Genomic DNA, 24,632 nt, shown 5'->3' on the forward strand with positions numbered 1-24,632 from the left:
TGTCGGGTTCCTCTAGTTGTTCATGCTGTTCAAGCTGTTGTCGCTCGGCTTCTTTGCGTAAAATCCTAGCAGCCTTGGCGACCCTCGCTCTGGTTGCTGCAGCTGACGCAGAAGACTTTGCTGGCATTTTTTTAAATGAACGTGGGTCAAAAGCGGGTGTTTCCTTCTCACTCTGTACTTCAGCGAGTTGTGCTAAAAAAAGCCTTCCAGATACAGCTTTTTCCTTTCCGCTGATGCCGTGAGCAGAGGGACCTGATGCTACAATGTTGCCGCAGTATCTGAGACAATGTTGCTGCGCGGAGCTCACACTCAATCCCTGAACCGGAACTCCGCCCTGCTGCTCCGCGCTCGAAGAACAGACTACAGCTGTGACAGGAAGAATCAGCGAGAGCGGTCGCGGTGCTGAAGCAGAGCCGAGTAAAGCCTCCGGCACTGAGGGAGACAAGAGCCGCTCAGGGTGAACGTAGACTTCAAACGTGAGCATAAGGTTTTTTTTTTCCTTTCCCCACAAAACCAGACACTTCAGCAGCCGATGATTTAGAAAAGCTAGTCCGTATTAAACAAAACAAATAGCTTCAGTCCAGAGAGTCCATTAATCAATCCATAAATCCTTCAGAATGCCGGTTTACGAGCGGAGTGAAGCGGAGCTCGGACACGGCGCTGCTTATACGGTCTAAGGACAGACCGCCATCTTGCCCCCCGTGAAGCTCTTATTTCAATGCAATAAATAAGATGGAGCCAAATTTGTCTTAACTAACATTAGAAACGTACAAAATGCCTGGGGAAGTTGTTAAATAAGTTGTTAAATTGATCACAAAACAATAACAAAACTCAAAACCAGAAAATAGGACCTCTTTCTATTTTTCCAATCATATTTAAGATTAACATTCTTGCTTGTATACAGATTTGGATTGGATCCCAAATATTTTGAAGCAAGAGTGGAATTGCGTGGCAATATAACTCCCACAAATATTTATAAGCTAGACTCATGATATTCTGTAAGAAGCAAAACCCAATTGGAGTTTATAGGAATATTAACAATGTATCCCATCATAAACTGAAATCAAGAGATAAAATTAATAAGGATACACTGTACTATGGCCATAAAGAATGTGAAGGGGGCTTTTTAATAATTAGAATTTGCACAACATAAACATTGCACAATTAGGTAGAACTGCAGGATTACATTCCCATATTTTTCATTGTCATTCATTGTCTCCACGTGCAAATGTTTACCATGCTGAATAAGCAAGGAAAGCATATTAATTGCTAAGACTGTTCATATATTTAATCAAAGATTAGAGCATAACACATTTAACTGTTCAATGGAGAGAGACATAGAATGCTTTAACCAATTACAGCATCTTTTTATGGAAGTATACTACTGAATTGTTGTAGTATTTTGTTAGTGATTTTGAAAGGAGGCCTTTGAAGAGTATTCTGTCTCTTTGAGAGAAAGAAATATTGTATGCTGTTGTTATGGGACATAGAGTTTAGAATCATTCAGTTGTCTGTATATTATATGTTGTTTGTTGGGCATATAATGGTATGTGTTAGTAAATGAAGATCCTGTATTGTTTAATTTTGAAAATTTCGAAAAAAAAGGCCAATAATATACTGATGTTTATTGCAGAAACAATTGAAATAATCATTGTATTAGTTTTTTGGGCTTGGTATTTAAAACTACTTTATACAATGTCTGAGTATATATTAAATATCAAATTCTATTTTCTAGAGCTTGCCAGGTCCACAGTTTCCATGCTAAGTGTAGTTCCCAAAAGCTCAGCTTCAAAACATTACTCTCCAATAACAGGAGAAGAATAAAATGGGGGTAATAAAGCAGTCACCTGATAAGTTGAGTGCACTCTATGCAGTTGTAGTCCCTGTCTTCCTAGAAATCAGTGGTGATGCTGCTGTTGCAGGCAACCTAGTTCCTATCAATAAAGTTGCAGAATTACACGCATGTCTGGCATCCAAACTAGCCGATATATTTTACCCAAAAACGCACCCCAAGACGAAAAAAAGGGTCACTCAATCATCGTTCAATGATAATTGCCGAAAGGCAAAACCGGCTTTGTGTTAGCAGCCATTACAGCCAAAGACAAGTCATTAACTAAATGCAAGCAGGTTTTGTATAAAGAGGCTATCTGTCAAACAAAGCAGTCCTGGGAATTAAACAAATGGGACAGCATAAAATCTGCCATACTGAACAAAGAAATGAAGGAATTCTGGGCTATAGTCAGAACAGGCAGTAGGGAAGGCAATTCAGCCATAGAGAAGAATATAGCAGCAGAAAAGTGGGTAGACCATTTCCAGGCGCTATATACCTCGAAGGTAGCACCTGGCTCCCACAATGACATACTTACAATTTCCCCAAGGATCACGCGATCAGACGCCTGGCCGGCAGATGAGACAATTACTATCCTATTAAGACCCATCCACAAAGAAGTTGCTGAGATCACCTTTCTTGAAGTCTCAAATGCAATAAAGAAACTTCCCGCCTGCAAAGCACCGGGATTAGATAAGCTTCCAGGGGATCTTTTTCGGGAAGAACCAACAATATGGGGCCTTTACCTGTGGGTATTATTAAATACCATAATGAAAGGTATGCCAATCCCTGAAACCTAGGTTGGGGCAGAAATTGTCCCAGTTTTCAAAAAGGGCTCTCCACTTCTCTCTGCAAACTACAGACTGATGAGTTTGATCGATGTCCCGCAAAAACTGTTTGACCAGGTACTCCTTGACCGCCTCCAGGGTTGGATGGAAGATAGTGAAATTTTGAGTCCATACCAAGCCGGATTCAGGAAGAACATTTCCAGCGTTGACCAAATATATAGACTTCAACTTATATTTTAGAAAATGGTGAGAATGGAGGGTGGCAGCCTCTACCTAATTTTTGTGGACCTGAGTTAAATTATGAGGGGGTACTTAGAGATATGGATCCCCTCTTACCTCCTTAGCATGCTTATGAGGTCATACGAAGCCAACTTTGCCCAAGTAAGATGTGGGAAAGCAGGAGAATTAATTTTGCGATTCCGAGTTGACAGAGGAGTGACCCTGTTCTGCCTCTTTGTCAACGCATTGATTGCCCAACCAATTGAGGTTAAGGATAATGACGCCCCAAAGTTAGCAAACTCAAAGGTCCCACCATTGATGAATGCGGATGACACCCTTTTAATGTCTAAGTCGCTGATGGGAATACAGAGGGTCCTGGACAGCTTTGTCATCTTTTGTAATAACAGGGGGCTGGAGATAAATACCATGCAGACCAAGTTTATGGTCTTCAACCCAGCCAAGACAACACACCCTGATCCTCAGCTAGATGACATTGTGCTGGAAAGGGTCTCTGTATTTGACTATTTGGGTGTCACCCTGACAGAAAATATGGAGTGGGGGCCACAAACTGCTAAAGCCAAGCTTAAGTTACCCCTCACTGCCGGAGGAATTGCGAAATTACTGAGAGATTCCTCCTCAAAACCCACTGGGCCAATAGCAGAGATCTATAAGACACAAGCTAGGAGTGCAACAATGTATGGGGCTGAACTTTGGGGACATTGTTCCTGAAGTCATGTAAGCAAAGTAGAGAACAGCTTCCTGAGACAGATTTTGGGTCTCCCTTCTAGCACCCCTTTAACCCCTTCCGCGCTCATGACAAGCTGAGATCGTCATGTAACGCGGTATTTACAAAAACGCAGCGCACAGCGGGAAAACTGCTAGCGCGCTGGATTTAGTTATTAGACCAATTGGAGATGAGATTGGTCAAAAATCCCTAACGTTCTGGCACAAATTGTGGGTGACCCCGGAACTGGCAGAATATCGGTCAGAAACAAAAGAGTTACTGTGCTTCCCAGGGGTAAAAAAATGGCTTGGTTTGCACATATAGGGGAAGAGTACAGTAGGCTAGGTAAACCAAGCATCTGGAGTAACCCAGAGGAAGCGTGCTCCGAAATCTCATGTGCTGAACTGGTGAAAATTTACCAATACACAAACTGGCAGTCATCCATGTGAATCCAGCTTCAGGTCTTCTGAAAGCCGAATACCTCATAATAAAAGATGAGTACAAGTTTCAGCCCTTCCTGGATGACATTCTGCCTTTCTTAGCAAGAAAACTATATGTCCAGTTTAGATTTGGTACCCTTCCACTTCGTGCCTTTACCTGTAAATGTTCTAAAACTGCCTTACGTGGGTGCCCAACCTACATCTATCAGGAGTAGTCAGAGCTCCATGTTTTATTTTTTTCTCCAGGCTACAAACCTGCAAGACAGTGCTGGCTCATACAGTTGTACAGGAACCTAGGGTCTGTGCATTGCCAGGAGGCATTTAGAGTTTTGAAGTTTGGCACCTCCAAGCCCATTGTTTTTGCTGTTTCTCAATTTCTTAATTCTATGTTTCGCAGGCGCTGGACTTTCTTAAAAATAGTTACACCAGATGCAAATGCACGAACCGTTTTTACTTCCTAACAGTTTAACCCCCAAAAAAACGCTTTTTTAACCTTTCCACTGTTTTAAATTTTAATAATGTAGATGAAATCGTTTTTAATTCTTATACTGTATATGTACATTTTTACTCACATTGCGAGTACCACTGATTTAATTGGATTAATTGATTCTACGACTTCTGTTCAGCACTTTATGGCCCTCAGAAACCAATTAGACTCTCACTGGACTCCTGCTGTGTTTTCCTTCTTCTGGTATTTTTTTCTTGCCCCTTCTTTATTAACGCATATGCACTCTCTTGAGGTTATTGGTCTTGCTTACAGGTTATTGCAGATTGTTATCTTGGCACATAAAGATGATGCACATGTACTTTTGTATGTTGGATGGACTCCTTTTTTAATAATTTTAACTCTTCAAGGTATCTATTGTATTGTACACATACTTTTATGGTCTTAATGACCGAAATAAAGGTTATTGAGCTGAACAAAACATTACATTGAGGTTATGGGCTTCCACACAAATTATACTAATATCCATCTCACCCAACAGAAGCCTAAGTAAAGACCATTCGCACAAAGTTTATGAAAATTCTCTCTCTTAATATTGATGTTGGGGTACCCTGTGGCTTTTGTTTAGCATAACAGATGTAATAGAAAAGTCTTTCTTAAATGTGTTTAGTCACTACTCTACTGTTAGCTGGCTTAGACTCTTAGAGTTTATGCATTTTAAAAAGTCTTGTCTATCAGCATGGCTTGGATGTGACAAAGCTAAATGGATATGAAATATTTAACAATCAACTTTTGCTTCAGAATGGGTAGAGTCATTAGACATGAACAGTATGCAGTTTACAATTACTTTTGCATCTTTCATTCCCAAGCAGAATTTAAAAGGGAAGAGATATGTCTAAGACGCACCTTTTTAAAACTATTTTGTCAAAAGACAATTTTCTTAATAACAATCACAAATGGCTAGATGATCAAGTAAGATTAGATACATGAGTATTATTGAGCTGGTATTTGAGCACGTCATAGAAGTTTTGCAAAACATATGAGTAGGTAGTAAATTATGAAAATGTTATAATGTTTATCCCTAAATCCAAATCTAAATAACTTCCATATCTAAAAAAACTTCCGGAATGCAGCTGATAAAGAGTCCAAATCTTGAAGTATTTCAGGAGCAAGCTTTAATAGGTACAACAATCAACAAGTCTTGCTTCCAACTGAATTTTCCTTTACTATAGAATGCTCAGCACAACAGTGATGTAATGCACTCTAGATTGTGCAAGCAGCCAGCTAATCATAACAGCAGCTCAAAACAGATTGTCAGGATTATTAATTTCGGTATTTTTGCCATTTAAATTTCCATGTTACAAATAATCTACAGGGGTTAAATATCAACAATACAGTATGACTAGTGTGTTAGAGGAGCTTGACGGTTGGCTTATCGTAAACTCAAAGTAGTGGAACAGAGGTGGTATATAGAGGAAACAAGGACTAGGGTAATTTGCAGTTAGCATCTATATCTGTTTTTGCCTCTGTCAATAACATTTAGAGTCTCATATTCAATGCCCCTACATTCGGCTGTTGTATGCAACCATTGTTAATAACAATATGGGGGGGGGGTGTAGATTGAAAAACATACATGCACTGTGTTGGACACATTCAAAAAGGATAAATGAACACAATAAAATGTGTGCCGAGTGTGTGCAAATATATTTTTGTGCTCATCAGTTGATCAATCACAAAATGTGTACATGCTAATTGTGCACGTGGGGTCACCGAAAGGTTCAATGTAGCAGACATGATATAATACTCTGTTTGACTGCTGGTGACATCACATGGCTAATCAACTGTCCCAGTCTTACTTCTCAACTCCCTATTATTTGCGTCTCAACTCCCTATTATTTGCGTCTCAGGTGCCAAGAAACTACAGAAATTAAACAGGCCTATCAGAACCCTGTTTACTTTCGGTTTCTGAATAAGTGGTCCTGATACTGGTGATAGCAAGGGTAGAGTCAGGGCGGACCACATGGCGAGAGAGGGGTTTCAGTTATGGTGGCCACTAACTGATGTTCATAATGGTAGTGAACCTAACATTGCGGCTAGTGTAGAAGCAGGCTTATGCTTTATTCACATAGGGTTACAACAAGCTCTGCACTCGTCCCTGGTTCTCGACCCCTGTGTGACTCTTGACCCAACACTGAAATTATGCAGGAGATGTAGAAAAATGATGATAGGAATGCATAGATTACATTCCCATATCGTGAAACATAGTAGATGAATGTTGATGTGGGCCATAAAGTTTCCTGTAGAGAATTTGATTTATATCTAAAATGAGCATAATGATTTAAATATTTCCTAAATATTTGACGTACTGCATGCCTTAGGTATAGAAGTAAACTTCCTGGTCCAAGTTGGTAGAGAGCCTATTGACCTAATTAGCAAACAGGCACTTGTCCCACCACCCACATATCTCAAAAGAGCCATTGACTATTAAAGTGCATGTGGAGGACCGGATTTAGTGCTCATGAGAGGTAGGCGGCTAAAACTGTCCGGCTAGTAAAGACGCTGCGAGCATGACTCTCATGGTTGGGAATAGTGTCCTGGAAATCTGCACCCTCATCTTTGAGGAGTAGTTTGTTCCTTACAGATGTATCCAGAAATGTGGTTTGGACCTCTGGTTTATAATGTTGTTTTAACATATGTACACTCTATTGAAAGGTATGTCACTTGTTCAGGCTGTTTTGGAAAGTTCTAGCAAATAATTGTTCTTTCAATAATGCTAATAAATTAATTTTGGAAGATCATAAGAGCTATATGTAAAATCCATACCTCTGTTCTGTGTACTAGCATCCATTTGCCATCATCCCCCTGTTTGTAGAACTCCAAAAATGGATCTGACTTTCCAAACAAATCCTGTAAATGCATACACAAAATGAAATGATAAGAAAATACAATAAATATCACGTTGTTGCAGGTGAAGTCACCGATCTTTCACTCTTTATAGGCATGTTTACGGAATAGGCACAGTCGGAAGGCATTCATTTGATGGTGCTTCACCGATTTCTGAAGAAGCAATCTTTAAATATATATTTTTCATTATGGGCTGATTTCCAAGCACAATTACAACATGAAAATTATGAAGAAACGCAGTTTCATGTACAAATTTATTTCCAATTACTTGCAAAGCTATTCATGAGGGAGTCACAGAGGTTCACAACACAACTCTGAGATAGATGAAGGTAGAAAAGCATCTACACCTAACAAAGATCTTCTTGCGCTTGCCAGTTAAGTTTGGTAATGATACCTACATGCAGAATAATGTGCATTGACTTTCAAATGCTTATCCCACAGATCTGAAAGTCACCAACTTCCCACCAACTTAAGTGTCATCATCGTTCTGTCAGGGAGCAAAAGCAGGGCGGAGTGATGCCAGAGGTAATACTTTGCAAAGAGACAAGGCAAGGTAATACCAGCTACTCAAAGTAGAACCAAGGCCACTAAACAACACAGGACAAGAGATAGACAAGAACAGGTATAAGAAAAATAAGGGGCGTACTGCTGTATGAACAATAGTCCCCTTGGTAGTTTAGGGAAGTCCTTTGGACTGACACTTGCAGATTGCTCTTAACAACAGTCATATAGTGAAGTCATAGTGGGGCCTGGCGTTTAGAGACTGTTATACTCAGTGCAAGGTGGATCGAGACGAACAACAACACTAAGACATGTAAGACTCCAAAGGAACAGGGTGCAACAAGAGAAGTCTTTCCCTTACCTTATCAGAACAGAGACCAAGCCAGAGGTCAGACTATAAGTGGATATGGACTGCAAAAGACTGTGGACTGAATTTGTAGTGGAACACAAAACCAGAGTGGAAAGAATAACCAGAATACAGGACAGACAAGACAGAAATCAGACAAGAGGAAAAACAAGACAAGAACTTATGAACTGCACTTCAGAAATCAAGAACAGGAATACAGAAATTAAGGGCAGGCTGTACCCAACTGGTTCAAGTAATGCCCCGTTGGTACGTGGAAACTGGAACTAGGATTCAGAGCAAGGAACTTGAGGACGTGCCCAACATGCACTGGAACAAGGTATGCCCTGGTGGTACATAGGACAAACACAGAAATTCTGAAGAAGGACAGAACATAAATTCAGAACAAGAAAAAAACAGGGAACCACTGCCAACAAAACGAATACATGGTCAGAAGACCAACAGGGAAAACAACAGCTATCAGGATATAAGTCTAGAAAGGAGGGTGAGACTAAGAAACAAGGGAAACCCATAAGCACAATGCTGTTCAAGGCAGCTACAGGAAAGCAGGACACAGTAAAACGCAGGAATTAGGAATTCCTCTCAACGGTTGGAGAATTCAGCCGTGCAGGCAACTGGAGAAGAAATCAGGAGCTCCTAACAACTGCAGTTGAGGCACAAGTTCTGAATGTAGAAGAAGGCTTAAACCCCTCCTCTCACCTCACAATCACACGGGGTGATTGGAATTCAGAACAGGGGTGAGCAGGTTGCAGCCCACTGCAGGTGAGAGCAGTCAAAGAGCCTCCTCCAACTCTCTGCCTGAATGAGTAAACAGAGGTTCCAGAAGGCAACTAGTAAGCAGAATGAAAATCCGGAGAGGAACATGGTTCAGATTTAGTTTCGTAATATGACCAGAATTCGACCAAGAGAGCACAAGGATATACCGGAAGAGGTACGACAGAGTATAATATGATTCACCAAAAGTCTCCTCTCCAGCTCCCATGGTAAGGTAAGGCACACAAGTACCATAATGCAATAGCAGATTGTAAGTAAACCCTGGAATGGAATCTGGAGTGGATCTGATTTACAAGAGGATTTGAACACTGAAGTTCAGCACAGGTTCCATACTAGTATTCATGATGAAAGAAGGCTTGGAGAAGGTCCTCAAGTAGCACCACCCGATGGCAGGATAGCAGAATCCCGACATGTTCCTGCTTGCAGATTGGCTAACGCGAGCTTCCTGTCATCTACAAATTTTAAGTCTGCCTCTTCGAAAGCAAAGCCAGTCCATCAGGCCTCAACTCTTGATGGCCATATCTTTGTTATAACAGATTACTAACACTAAATAGAAAACACGGACAGAAGATATCAGAAACGAGTAGCAGTTGAAAAGACAATCCTATAATATAAATTGGGCTGGCTCTGTCTTGGTGTCATTAGTAAAATTATGGTTATCTTGTCATTGCCTCTCAGAAAAGCTACATTTTGAAGATGTCTGTAGAAACTTGGCTTTAAAGCCAAGGAACCTTAATCACAACTCACAGCAACAGTCATTGGAGCTACAGACCTAGGGTAGAATCTACGAAAGTTGGAGGCATGGGCCCAATTACCTCTCTTAAGGACGTTTTCCTTTAATCAAGCACTTTGGTACCAGTAGGCTATCGCACAAAATTACTATCTGCCACAGCTACGATGAGCCAAGATATAAGAGAAACCACTTTATATGGCCTAGACAAATAGTACCCAAGGACTAGATATATAGTACCTTTTTCGGAGAATCATGTCAACCACCCAAATACTATGGGCCATATGTATCAAGCATTTTCGCATTCGCAAAGGCCGAAAATCGCCGAACTTGCGGGTTTGCGAATGCGAAAATGCTCATCGGCATGTATGAATGCAAAACACATCGAAAATAAGGAATCGCAAAAAATCCGATTCCCTCGTGTGCGAGAAGTCCCAATCTGCGAATAAATAGCGATATTGCACAATAGCGAATTCCAATTGTGCGAAAATCGCTAACGCATATTCGCTAGATTAGGAACTCGCAGAAAATTCGCAGATCAGCATTTTTCGCTATAAATAAATCGCAATGCGATGTATGTAAAATTCGCAAATAGCGATTTTATGAAATTCGCTAAATACAGAATCGCAATTACCACCAAGTAGGAGCAGGTGGTAACCAGGTGCAAACTATTTAAGCTGCCTCTGAATTCAAAAAACTGTTTGCCACAATGGCGGGGCTTTACATCATTGCAAGGAGGATGCGTTTGAGAGCTGCTGCACAGAGGAGGCTACGGCAGGAGAGGATATTCCATTTGCGCGTGACCATCTCCCAGCGCCTTGAGGAGGAGCTCTACACACATTACAGGCTTGAGGAAGACAGCATAAATGATTTAATAGCAGAACTCAGACCCTACCTTGAACACCCCACACGCAGGACAAATGCCATCTCCACAGAAATACAGGTCCTGTGTTCATTACACTTGTTGGCATCTGGAAGTTTTCAGGGGGTGATTGCCTCTGCAGGAGGGGTGTCACAAAGTGCCCTATCGCGATCCTTTCATGTCTTCCTAGATGCCATGGTTCAGAGGATGGCACATCACATTTACTTCCCCAGCACACCACAGGCAATAGCACAGACAAAGCAGGACTTCTATCAGATCTCAAATTTCCCACACGTGATAGGATGCATAGATGGGACACATGTCGCTATATCCCTCCCCTCAGGCAATGAACACATCTTCAGAAACCGTAAATGCTACCACTCACTGAACATTCAGGTGGTGTGTGATGCACAACACATCATCACAGACATCGTAGCTAAGTACCCTGGCAGCACACATGATGCATTCATCTTCCGACACAGTGGGATATATCGTAGGCTCTCAAGAGGGGAGTTTGGCGAGGGATACCTACTCGGTAAATACCTTCAGACATAGGGGCCATTAGTACCAACTACCATGTGCATGTCACAGGCTAACATATATTTATCTAATCCACAGGTGACAGTGCTTATGCAGTACGGGATTTCATCCTGACTCCCTACCTCAATCCCAACAATGCAAGTGAACGCAGGTACAACAGGGCACACATTGCTACCAGAGGCACCATCGAACGGACATTTGGGATCCTGAAAAGCAGATTCGGGTGCCTCCACAAAAGTGGAGGTGCACTCCAATACAGCCCCAACACGTGCTGTAAAATAGTGGGGGCTTGTGCCATGCTCCATAATATTGCCACGAGAAAAGGGACACCAGTGGAGCTGAGTGACTCAGGATCCTCTGATGTGGAGGGGCCTGGACCTGGACGGATGGTAGCTGGTAGAGCTGTTGCAGCGGCAAGGCGCCAGAGGCGTGATGAGATTACGCGCAATTATTTCTAGGTAAGAAAAAACTACACAATGCCAAGTCATGTAAGTGTGAATGTTGATTTTAATCCTTAATAGCAGGATATGTATGAACTCAAAAGGTACAATATTCAAACAAGATATATTTAGCACTTGTTACATTCACAGTGCTCTAAACAGTAAAGGTGTGCCTCACAAGTTGGATGCTGCACAGGCTAATGTTCGGTGGAAGGTGTAGCCCTATTGGTTCTCCCACTACGGCGTCTCTCTAAGGTTGGTTGTGGGGTGTTGCTGCTCCTAACTGACTGATTGTCCTCTTCGCTTGGAGTCAGTACTCCCGACCCAGTTGTGCGTAATTGACGCAACTCGTCCACAGCAGTGGTCACTTGTGTGAGCGCATTAGCTATGTCCTGTGCAGCATGGCTGAATTGGCGCTGCATCTCAATGCTGCGCCTGGCCTGGATGCTACATGTGGATGCCAGGCGGTTGATGGCCTGGGTGTACCTGTCTTGGCGTTGCCAACCTCTGCACCTAGCACTTCTCTCAGAACGTATTTCTTCACATACGGCCTGTAGGCCATCCTTCATGTCATTCCTTAATGCACATAAGCCCTCCCTCATCTCCCTTTGTAAGAGTTTTATGTTTTTCGCCTGCAGGCGCTGCACCTGCAACATGTTGAGTTCCAGTCCTGCATACACTGATTCGTCGCCTTGCTCATCAAAGAGGTTGGCCGTCCGTCGTCTGCGCCTGGCTGCACTCCGTGGGACATGCTGTTGTGTTGATAGTCCCTGTCGCTCTGGCTGTGTGTCCACATTTGGTGCAATTTTCCCACTTTCTTCTTCGTCATCATGGATTGGCGCTAGAGGTCTGACTATGGCTGGCCTTCTACGTCTGTGACTGGTCACAGGGCTGTCCTCCCCTTCTGTGTCGACATCTTGGCCTGCTTGTCCTGACTCAGTGACTGTCACACTGGCTGAGGGCTGTGTCGAAGATGGTGCTGTGAACAGAACAGCACACATTAATTAACTTCACTGACTTGCACTGTATAAATAAAATGTTCACACCTCTAACAAGTACATTGGTGTCTTCTTTAACTCTCAAGCCTGGCAGAATACATGTTTGACAATTTTTCCTGCAAATTTTAAACTTTGATTTACATGTGACTACATCTCCCATGATGCATTGCTGGGTCTGCCGGTGTGCCTGCACTGGACTAACTATCTGGTATCTTGACCCTGGGTCACTGCTGGGGGGTGTTGGGGGGTGTTAAGGGTGTGAGGGCATGGTTCTTACCTTTTGCAGATGCTGGCTGATCAGAGCTGTCCAAATCAGCCAATCCTCCCACACTCTCTGGTAGCAGGGTCCCCTCCACCAGTTCCTCCAGGGGTGTTGAATCTGAAACAGATGATGTCCCACCACCTGTTAGCCTGGACTGCTCAAGCCTGGCAGCTAGTTTCTCCTTGGAGCGCAGCCGCAGGTCGTACCATCGCTTTCGGAGGTCCTCAACACTCCGGGGTGTTACACCCACAGCATTCACCTTGTGCTGTATGTCTTCCCAGATCCTCCTTTTGCGGCTCTCTGGCACCTCCCTGGATTTCTTTCCAAACAGTAATTCGTTGTTTGTCACCATTTCATGGATCAGAGCCTCCAATTCAGCCTCAGAAAACTTTTGTTTTCTTTTCCTGCTTTCACTCTCCTGCTGCTGGGAATCCAGTATGGGCGTGGCTCCACTCTCAGCCATGGTTCTCCAGGTGACTGCACTGTTCCAAACACACCTTCACTCTGCCTCTGAATCAGGAAGTCAGGTGCAGCATGGGTAGTCAATCACTTCCTGGTTGTGATGTCATCATGCTGCACCAGAGTTCCTGATTGGAACATTCTAGAAATTCGCTAAATTGCGATTTTTCGTCCGTTTTTGAGAATTTTCGCTGAAATTGCGATTTTGTGATGCGAATTCGCATATTATGCGATTCCTACATGTTAAGGAATCGCATATGGGGTAATCGCTAATAAATAGCGATTTTTAAGGAATCGCTATTTATTAGCGATTTCTTTCATACATATCGATTTGCGATTCTGAATGTGCGATTCAGTAAAATTCGCAGATTCAGAATCGCAAACCTGTTCTTTCATACATATCGCCCCTAGTTAGAATGTTTTCCTAAAGATTTGCCACACACTCAGACTGGAGAAAAAAGCTAGAAAAGTTTCCCTCTGCAGCCACTGAAAGAATGGACCTGCGTTTTGCCAGATTTAGTTTTACTATTCACTATGCTCTGTCTCTCCTGTTCATCATGGCACCTACTAGGCATCATGAGATGTACAATACATGATCACAATACTGAACCGTCCTCCACAGGCCATGGCTTTTATGCTTTATCCATGCACCCCATTATCATGTATTGTGACCCTCCCTAGACATTTCCTTACCTTATTATATATAAGAATGTTACTGATCGTAGATTATTGACCGTAATCCTTTGTAATCAAGAAGGGGGAAAAGTGTTGTCTGCTTTAGAAGAAGAAACAACAGTTAATGGACAGAATGCAGAACAATGTCATACATTCACCCCAGTACAGAGATCTGGGCCTAAATCCATCGTTTTTTTGCTTAACATGCCATTCCAGCTGTAACATTCCTTAGAAGCAGGGCGGTTGCTTCAAACTCTTTTGTCACAAGATCAGAAGGTGCCACAAGGTGAGCTGTGGGTGGAGAAACAAACGGTGGGACAGCGAGGCGTGTGTAATCTCAATGCGGGGTGAAATTAGAAAGACTGGTATCGGCTGGGCTACCGGCCATCAGGACAGTTCCGATTGCGCAGTGGCCTGTCTGAGGGAAGACGAGCCATAGAGATCAGCAGGGCTGAGGTCCATGCCCGCCTGGGAGAGAGACGAAGACGTACGAGCAACCTTGCCCCAATCAGCGCATACTTTAATATCAGCCTCGCTGCAAGAGCCGCCATCTTGGGCTCAGAGCGGCAAGGTTGGAGCAGGGTGATGCCAAGCCTGGACCTACCAGCATTGAGGGAGCCCTCGACTTATACCGTGAGGCGAGGTCGGACTTGCACTCCCCATTGTGACTCCACTGAGTGCTGTACGAAGGTCTACTATGCTTTGAAATGGGCAAGGTGCAGTGAAGCCTATTTCTAATGCTAGCAAGGGTCAAGATCTGTAGCCCCGGTTTGATCCCAAATACACCTGCTCAGGTAGACCAGCCGGCGTGTTTGAGAGGACTGCTTGTGAAGATTGACAATATCGGTGAGGGTGCCAGCAGCTGGCCCTTAAAGATGCATTGCGACTGCGTTGCGAGGACACTGTGGTTCTGCGTTGGCCAACATACTGAATACTGGTCTCTGAATTGCGGCTTCTGTGCACTATGTGCCCTGCCACTGTAGTGTGTGTAGGAAGTAGGTTAGAATCACCTGCCTGACCCCAAGATGGCTGCCAAAGTTTTCCCTTCCACCGGACTCCGACCAGACCTTGATCTCCTCCCCCAACAGCCTATATGCTAGCCCCAGCTTCCTCTCTGGCTTGTTTTTATGCCCTCCCCCCACCTTCTTCTATTACCTCTATCCTCGTAGTCTATTCAAAACTGTTTTCCCGATCATTGAGACCTGAACAACATGGATGATGCCCGGTGGAGTTCCTGGACAACTAATGAGGAGATTGGCCCTGGTTTTCCCCTCAACAGTCACCTACCCAGCCGGACATTGGACACATTTCTTCCTCTTCTCCCTGCTATGGCTCCTTCCTCCCTTCCTTTCATACACATTCTCTCAACCTCGTTGGTTGTTTACTGTACCTTACCTTGCTATTGTAACTGATGTTTTTTGTAACGCAATGTTTCTCTGTTATAGCGCTCTGATACCTCCGGGTCTAGCCGGCACTATATAATCGTTTTGATGTACCTTATAATGCAAGCGCTCTGATACCTCCAGGTCTAGACAGCGCTATATAACCTCCGCAAATCAAATAAACTGAAAACTGGTTTTCCTGAACACTGAGACCTGAGCAACATGGCTGATGACCGGTAGAGCTGCTTGACAGTTTTTGAGAAGATTGGCCCTGGTTTCCCCCTTGACCGTCACCTACCCAGCCGGACATTGGGCATAGTTCCTCCTCGTCTCCCCGCTATTACTACTTCCTCCCCTCCCTCCTATGAATTATTGAAACATTGTTTATGGGTACTGTACCTTACTATGCTCTTGTATCTGATGTAACGTTTAACGCAACAATCCAAAATGTAAAGCGCTCTGATACCCTCTTGGGTCAAGTTTCTCGCTATATCAAACTTTATAAATAAATAAATAAATAAATAAATACAAATAAAAGTGTATAAAGAAATCTCAGAATTCTTTTAGTGAGGCATTTCAGAAAATAAATAGTTGGTTGAAAGAATTAGTTTTGTAGATGTCTGTGGTTGGTAGGTCTATTGGGAACTTAAAATAAGCTATGCCCATAGAAGCAGCTCTACCTACATCAATTGAACATGTTCCACAGTATGCATGGGACTCCAGTGAGGATGACAGGTTTAGTATAAAAGAGAACTCATCACAAAGGAGGTGTGATGGCTTTGAAAGGTTACAGATAGCCATTTGATCAGGAACTGTTAGTTGGTTACAGACTGACAGAGAAACTGAAGTCAGAATGAACCTGCGGTGTGGCCATTTGATTCAGCGTAGGACAAAGATCATTTTATAGATCATCTTCATACAATACATACTACAATAATGGCACCTGTATGTTTCACAAAAATAGAAAACTCAAAAGAAGAAGAAATAAGGAAGTACAGAGAATAATAATGCATATATCGTTGTTTATATTTTGGGGTAGGAGAATAAATAATACTGTGTACATTAAGTGGGAATGTAACAGATTTGAATGCCAATTTAAATTTCACACAATAACGAATTACATTTCACAAATTTTACAATTTGGGTACAGGGAGATTAAGCAATTCCCCTAGAATCACTTGATTGCAGTGAAAAACTAAATCAGGATTCAAACTCAGGAACCCATGTTGGTAAATCAGCCACGTGGCACAATCCGTGAAGTAAATGGAGGTAAAAAGTATGAAGTATGAAAATCATGGAAGAGCTGAAGAATCACTAGAAGAAAATTGCCATATGGGGTTGCAGCCACAGTTTAAACGAAGGTGTGGCTGAAATAGAAAGCCAAACGATTTAGTGTAAGACATGGCCATTGCGATCCCTATTATCCAGAAGGTCTCAGTAGCATTACCAAAAAATGCAATGCCACGTTTAGGAGAGAACTTGTGCATCCTAACTACCACATAGTTCCCTGACTCCATGCCTGTTCACAAGATACGCAGTCAAGATGGAAAACATATTTCCATAACAAATGAAGCTGAAAGTTACAAAGCAAAAGGCTCATAGCATGAGGTCATAAGTTTAAGATGAAGCCCACAATAAAACCCAGTGATTTGACAGGTGCACCAAAGTTGCAATAATGCCATCGGTGACCAACTCCTTTAAAATTATTGAACTAGTCCTGAGGAGTCTGTGATGGAGAAAAGATGGAAGTGAGAGCCTGATTTTGAGCATGATGGTAACTAAAATCCTCCAATTTCTGAGAAAAATTGTAAATATGGAGCTAATTCCCACAGCTGAATCTCCTCCACTGTCCGATTTCATGGAGGAGGAAATTAAGATGTTGGATTAATTTCTGTATATAGAATGTCCTCCAGAAATCCGATTGTTGCTGCCAATGAGCTCTTAATGTGACCTTCTGTGTTTTGAGGATTCAACTTAACAATACGCTGCTGTCATAAGTCCCGAGTACCTAACCATTACCCGGATCATGAGGGGTACTGGCAGTATCATTAGCTGCTTCTATAACTGTGCACCCTAAACAGTTGGAGTCAAAATGGCAATGGGGATATCCTTGGGTGGTGGAGTTGACCCAATGTTGCTATGGGGAGCACTTGGCAACTAAAGCCAGGTAGCATCCTAGCAAGAATTATGGTAATTCCACACAAACATAGATACTTCTTGGTCAATCTAGCCAACATCAGTATCACACTTGATTTTACTATATCTTGTGACTCCACATAAAAATTTTAGGAATATCACAAAGGTATTTTTAACTCACCCACTTATAACACGTTCACTCTTTCAAAAAACCCAGCTCCCCTGCAGTTGCAGGCGTCGAAGCACACCCGAGTGGCACTCGGCCACTTGGGTGTACCCCGATGATGAAGCATGTCATCAACCAGGTTGGTGAGTGAGGGGTTTCTTAAAGAAATAAATAATTCTTTCTTTATTGTGTATTTCGCCACTTGAATCACTAGGACACTGTGTCCTGGGGATACTCCCTCTTTGTTTTCTGGATATCTGACCCTAGGGGACTGTGAGTTTTTTTCCCAACTAATATCCCTTACTCTCGCTTTTGTTTATACGTATTGTCATTCATGTCAAAGCACTGTGTTGGTACTATTGGCAGCTTTGCGTGTAGATGGAAGCGGACCTCTTCTTTTATTTAACCTTTCTGTTCCCTCAACACTGTTTCTCATTCCAGCTTCCTGCATTGCCTACTAGAGAGAATGAAGGCAGTGCTCTGAAGTGACTTGCTTCTTTCACCTCAGAATTGTCTTAGACAGTATCTAGTCCACCTTTCCAATCTAGTTTTGTATCATCATATCATGGTGTCTCTCAGTGATTATCCCGGAGTCCAATAATGTTTGATTGGTAAGTTCATGTGCTATAATCCTTAATTCAATGTGTTGCTTTAGCTTTTTAGTGCTATGGTGTAGCATTCAAATCGGTATTGAATTGAACTCTGAGGTACCAGAGACACAAGACAATCCCAACTGTGTCTTTCAGCTTCAGACATTAGGAAGAATACCAACCAGCTCATTGGAAAATAATTGGGAAATTGTTTTTTTCATTTTAAAGGGTGTAAGTTACAAACCTTTCTGAACCAGAAGAATGTGTAAAGTCAACAATCCTATTCCAACTTGACTATGGAACCTCAAGGTACTCGAAACTTCCAGACTGAGCTCTCGTATGGACGTAAGTTCACATACATTTGGTAACCCTTGACTGGCCGTATGTTTGCAAAATAATGTTTTCTGAATCGCTCTGCATTGCTCTCCATGCTATTATTGGCTTTGGTCTTTCCCTTCTACATACTTTTTGTCAGACACTCTACTGTGTGCTCTCTTCACTCCAATCAACCAGTAACTCTCTTACTACCACTGGCATCCATTGTGCCTTAAAGGGTGACAGATTTTTTAAATATTTGTTAGCCAAACTTTGGAACTCTTTAGCTCTACGTGTACACGGTTAGTCTAATAACCACATTTTTGTGACCATATGAAAAACACAATTTTTCCCAATCTTGTGATCGTCTAAAATGTAATACCGAAGATGCTGCTGTACCCTAGTAACAGGAAGCATTTCCAAGACACTCACTCATCCTGTATCCATTTTCATTCATTCATCCATGTAATTTTCTACCTGTATTGAACCTTCCTGACCTGAGGGTAAGCCCATAGTCCACAGGGCCGGTATCAGAGTTTAGATAATTAAGGTTGCAATTACTACATCTCTATTGCGGTTTGCAATACTTGGGGCTTCTTTAGCTGCCCCTTTCATATAAAAAGGATGTTTTCTTTATTAGTAGCTGCCTGTGTGTTGTAACTCACTGTTTATGAACATGCTGCAGCTTTAAATGGAAAGACTATCTGGAAAATATGTACTGTAAGGAGCTATTGAGGAAAGTCAAGTTTCATGTGATGCCACTTTCTGTGATGTCATCTGGGTTAAAGGTAATGTGACACTGCTTCTGATACCCAAAAGAATTTGGTGAAAAGACATGAAAGATTGCTCCTAGTAGGGCTGCATTACGCTGCAAAAATAATGTGTAGAAATTCACTGATATCCTCTCATAGAAGTCTCTCACAATTTCATCACCTTCCTTTCTTTTACTGTATCTGGGAAATGCCCTTCTCCTGTGCGTCATTTTCTTTTGTGAGGTATGGGAATTTTCTGGTTACTTACTGGTAATTTTCATTACTCAAATTACCCCTTCTTCATCCTAATCCACACATTTAGGTGTGCCACCTCCTAACTTGGTATCTCACTCACTATAGCCCATAAGTGAGTTCCCTAATCACCCTTCTAGAGCCTTCTTTTTTATCAGCTGGCCTATTATGAATGTTCCTACACCCAAATCCCTCTACAAACCTTAGCAAGCACTTTCATGGGTCAAAGCGGATGTCCCAATATGTGGGGAACACAGAGCGAATGTACAGAGACAAGTGATATTCAGTGTGCTGAATATTATGGGTAAGCAATTCAAGCATTGCCTCATCAACATTCTCCTCCTCGCAGTCTCTACATAAATTAGGCTGTTCTCCTAGATGCATGTCTTTATCTCAAGCATTACAATAGGAAATGAAAACACAGTGCACCTTAGGCTGAATATAGAGATACATAAACAAAATACACACTGGAGAGATAGGCCAACAGTTTAAAGCTGCAGCACTGAGGAGATCTCAATTGTATAGAAATTCACACCCCCCACCGACATCCAGACTTTATTATGATGCAAAAGCAGGCAGGACTGACCAAAGCTGCAGCCTCATGTATGCTGGCCACTAATGTATTTCCACTCTCAACTGTTGTAGCCGACAGCCTATTTTGGACTTATCCTGCACTATACCAACCACCCTCTCTTAAGGCAGAGTGGTAATGGTCTTGGCTCCCATTTAGACCTCAGGTGGACATTGATAACTTTAATTCATGCCTGATGATCTCAGAGTTGCCAAGTAAATCCTCATTGTGGAGAAACAACCTGGAGTGACTGACCCAGAATATTGCTGGCTGCCCTAACTACATCCAAGAGATGTGAGCATGATTGAGACTCTCTAAATGCAGAGGGGAAACAGGCAGCGGAATCTCCCATACCCTCTGAAAGGCAAAACCTACCTTAGGACGGAAGTCTGGACAAATGACATGAAGATTTTGTAAAGCGCGTGTATGCAGAGGCATCTTAGCGCTAAAACTGTCATTAAGGGCCTGTTGTAGGTAATTGTGAAATACTGATTTCTTAATACCGCATTTTACCGATTTGGTATTAAAAAAATCGGTATTTCCTATGTAGGTAAAGATTCGGTAAAAAATACAGAATGCTTAATATTCCTTATTACCGAATTGGTAATTGAGATTCGGTAATAAGGAATACCTACCCATTCATTCCTATGGGCTTGGAGGCCAATAGGAATGAATGTGATGACATTCAGTATTAGCGATTCGGTATTACCGAATCGGTTATACCGGGAGGTATTTCAAGGGTGCCAGGGTGTCCATAGGACACCCTGTTGCACCCTTGACATGTGCATGTGTTCACACGTGGCGCACATACATGCCGGGCATGGATGTGAGCCACATGGCACTTCTAAAAAAGCAAGAAAGTGCTTTTTTGAAGGAATTCGGTAATTACCACCAACTTCAAGTTTGTGCTAATTAACGATTTCTTAAGGCCCAAAAGCCCTCTTTTATGTGCTTCCTACATTGCATTTAAGGAATCGGTATTACCGATTCCTTAAATGCAAGAGCAATAAGGAATCGGTATTAAGGAATCGGTATTTACCGATTCCTTATTTACCGATTCCTTACCTACATCAGGAATGGCTAAATACCGGTCGGTAAAGGTGAAATTTACTGAATTTCACCGTTACCGACCGGTATTTAGCCACCTACATCGAGGCCTAAATCTTGAGCAGGGGGAATAGGCAGAGGCTATGGCTTGGATGCAAACAGCCATGTTTTTAGCGATTTCCCAACAACTGTCTGTTGGCTTGCCTTCTCAGTCTAAAAGGTGGAGTATTCTAGAGTTTAGAGGCCAAGTGAAAAAAAACTTCTGCCACCCCATTTCACGGTCTTCACCCACAGAATGACCAATAGGTTGATGACCTAAGATTGTGTTGTGGGATGTACCATCTGATGTGAGTGCTGAAATTGGCGGGTCTGACCCCGTAGAGTGTCTTGTGAAAAATGCACAAGGACTTGAAATGGACCCCTGCTAGGATCGGAAGCCAGTACAGATCTTGAATACTTTGGGATACTGGACTGAATTTGAGGATCTTAAGCTGTAATCGTGCTGCTGCATTTTGCAGTGATTGAAGCTTGCGTAAGGTCATCTTGTTTGTACCCAAATAGAGGGCCTTACAATAATCGATTTTTGATAACACCAAAACAATTACTGTTTTCCTTAGGTTCTTAGGAATGAAAGGTAATTTTTCTGAGGATCCTCAGAGTGTAAAAGCAGGACGATGTAATGCAATTGACCTGGTCCAATAAGGACAGCTGGTCATCTAGAGGAACACCTAGATTTTTAACCTTTTTTACTGGAGATGGGCAGGGCCCGGCTACTTCTGGCCACCAAGATATTTTCCAGAAAGATGTTCCTTACCGAATAGTACCACCTCAGTTTTGTCGGTATTCAACTTTAGACAATTGTCCCGCATCCATCTGATGATGTGAACCATACAGTTGTTAAATTTTACTGCCACGTCATCCGGCTTTGATGATCGAGACACCACCATTTGAGTGTCGTCTGCATAACAGATGGCAGTAAAACCATGAGAGCGGATACGTTTGGCCAATGGGGTAACATAGACATTGAACAAAGTTGGGGATAGCGAGAATAAGTGGGACACTCCGCATGGCGGGGCGGAGTGATGTGATTTGTGTTCCCCCATAACTACGGTTTGTTATCTGTTAGCTAGGAAAGATCTTAATATATTTGAGGCTTCACCTGTGATCCCTATTTCAGATAGACGCTGGATGAGTATTAGAGGATTAACTATAACAAGTGCTGACTCTGTACTGTGTATCCATGTTGTGCAGGGTCCATTTTGTCATTAGATTATAAGAAATGAATCAGGTCTTCATTGTGAACTTTTTCAAGAATTTTGGATGGGAACGGAAGACAGGAGATAGGCTGATAATTGTTGACCTCCTTGGGTTCATGCAAGGGTTTTTTCCAGATGGGCCGTACTAGAGATTTTTTCCAAATATTTGAAAAGCATCCTGCATCCAGAATATTATTTAGGAGGGGTGCTAAATGGCCTGCAATAATATTGGGGACCATATGAACGACCAAAGCTGGAAAGGGGTCCAGTGGAGGTCCAGATTTGATTAACAAAATAAGCCTCTCCACTCGTTCGGGCGTTAAGTGATTGAACATAGTATAGTGGCCTCGCCTTGACTAAGACGACTCAGCTCATCTGGGTTGTCCACAGCTTGACAGCTAAATAACTCATTGTATACCTTTTTAGGTCTTGCGCCTGCGATGCATATGGCGAAGCCATATGCCATCGCGCAGGCGCGATACTATTGCTGGCGGGTCTGCTTCCCAGGAGACAGGAGATGTCACGCGCACGCTGTGGAAAGCGATCGGCGCCGGCCGCGCGCGCGCGTTTCCCAATCTCCTGTCTCTCTGGGAAGCGCCGTGGCAGGCAGCTGAAGCGCGAGCCGCCTCAGGAGGGGGTCTGCGCGCGGCCGCCTCAGTAGGGGGGTCTGCGCGCGGCCTCGTTACACTCCCTTTCACTTGTGTGCACTGAAAGTGAAGCGAGGTGCGTTTAGCCCGCAGGTAACGTCAGCAGCCGCGAGACCTCCAGCAACAAGTCTGCGGGGATTAACGAAGCCTCTCGGTCATTAGCGCCGGGTAAAAATATGCCTCCCCGGGAGGAAATCATGGCCGGGACTGCTCCAACATTTCACAATGAGCTTTGGCGGGTCCGAGATAGCTTGATAAATCATGGCCGGGACTCCTCACACATTTCACAATGAGCTCCCCAAGCAGCGCAGGGCTCCGTCGTGTCGTTTCGGGAAGCCAAGGGTGTGAACAAGAACGAGATCTGGGAATGCATATTGCAACTGCTTGACTTGCTCACTGATTCTGTGGTGGGTCAAACTATATTCCAGAATCTCTTCTAATAGGATGGAGTCCTCATAATGCATTGTCTGGTCCTATGTACTCACAGTCCTGCATGCAGTGAGACCTATGCACCCATGAGTCCCAGACCCTTTGCTTTTCATCCCTGCGCACACCGCCATGCACATTCAGGCACTCGGGACTCAAACATACAAGCATGCAGACAACAAACCTACATCAACACACATACATCAACACACACCAGATTTGCTCACTTTATTGTATTGGGTGCAAAAGTTTTCTAAAGGCTTTGAAATCCTGCAGGCAGCAGCTATCTTCAAACACTACATAGCACCTAAGTAATATAATGTTGGTATGAGAATTACTGCAGCTTTGGGGTACACAGTTGTGGGAAAAATCCATGGATGTAATTAAATGCGAGGCTATTTCAGTGCGGTGCACTAAAGTAGTTATGTATTGTTGCATGTTCAATTCCTTATTAGTTATGCAAATGTTAATAATTTCCTGGCCGTACTTGGTTTGTGAGGGCGCGCCTGTGTATGTTATTGAGGGTTGACGTCAGTTTTCTTCGTGTAACTGTGCAGTTCTTCGATACTGATTTTGCACCCCTTGTGTTCTGTGAGGAGGTACTTTATTCCCATCGCTGCACTGTGCTTCAGCGTGCATTAGTTGCCCCCTTGACTTGTCCTCATTATTTCTTTGTTGGTGTTCTAGTCCTTTTGAGGAGGGAAGAATGGCTTCAGCAGGGGGTGGAGTGGCATGTTCTGCCTCTGAGCAAGGCATCGTTTACTTCCTTCTTCACAGCCTCCTTGACGCTGTCGGGAAGAGCTTTTTTTAGGTGACGCTTCCTGAAGGATTGAAGCACTGTATACTGTACTGCTTTTCTTTTCTTTCCGAGCACAGTGCTGATTCTTGGGGCATGTTTTTTTCATTGTTATATTGTGCATTTATATCTTCTCACTCCTGCTCCTCTTCTCCTGTGCATTTCTCCTATTCTACTTTCCTTCCACGTGGGAGATCCTTGAGTGCTTAATTTAGGTCTCGAGTGCAGCCAGACCGTTTCATCCATTGGTCTGTTATGTTAATGCTCGCATTTTCCTTACACCCACTACAGCATGAGACAACTGGGCAGCCCACTGCAGCCATTGCTAACTTTACTGTGATTG

The 24,632-nt window shown here is 43.0% G+C and overlaps 1 protein-coding gene across 1 annotated transcript in view; it reads right to left on the minus strand.

The window, feature by feature from the left end:
* Positions 1-24,632, minus strand: part of CPNE2 (copine 2) — a 917,381-nt gene that overhangs the window by 413,741 nt on the left and 479,008 nt on the right. The window contains exon 6 of the mRNA XM_078671428.1: positions 7,268-7,351. Within this exon, the coding sequence (XP_078527554.1) occupies positions 7,268-7,351 (84 nt within the window). The remainder of the gene's footprint in view (positions 1-7,267; positions 7,352-24,632) is intronic.

The sequence above is a fragment of the Lissotriton helveticus genome, chromosome 12, assembly GCF_964261635.1.
Source record: "Lissotriton helveticus chromosome 12, aLisHel1.1, whole genome shotgun sequence".
Taxonomy (NCBI): Eukaryota; Metazoa; Chordata; class Amphibia; order Caudata; family Salamandridae; genus Lissotriton; species Lissotriton helveticus.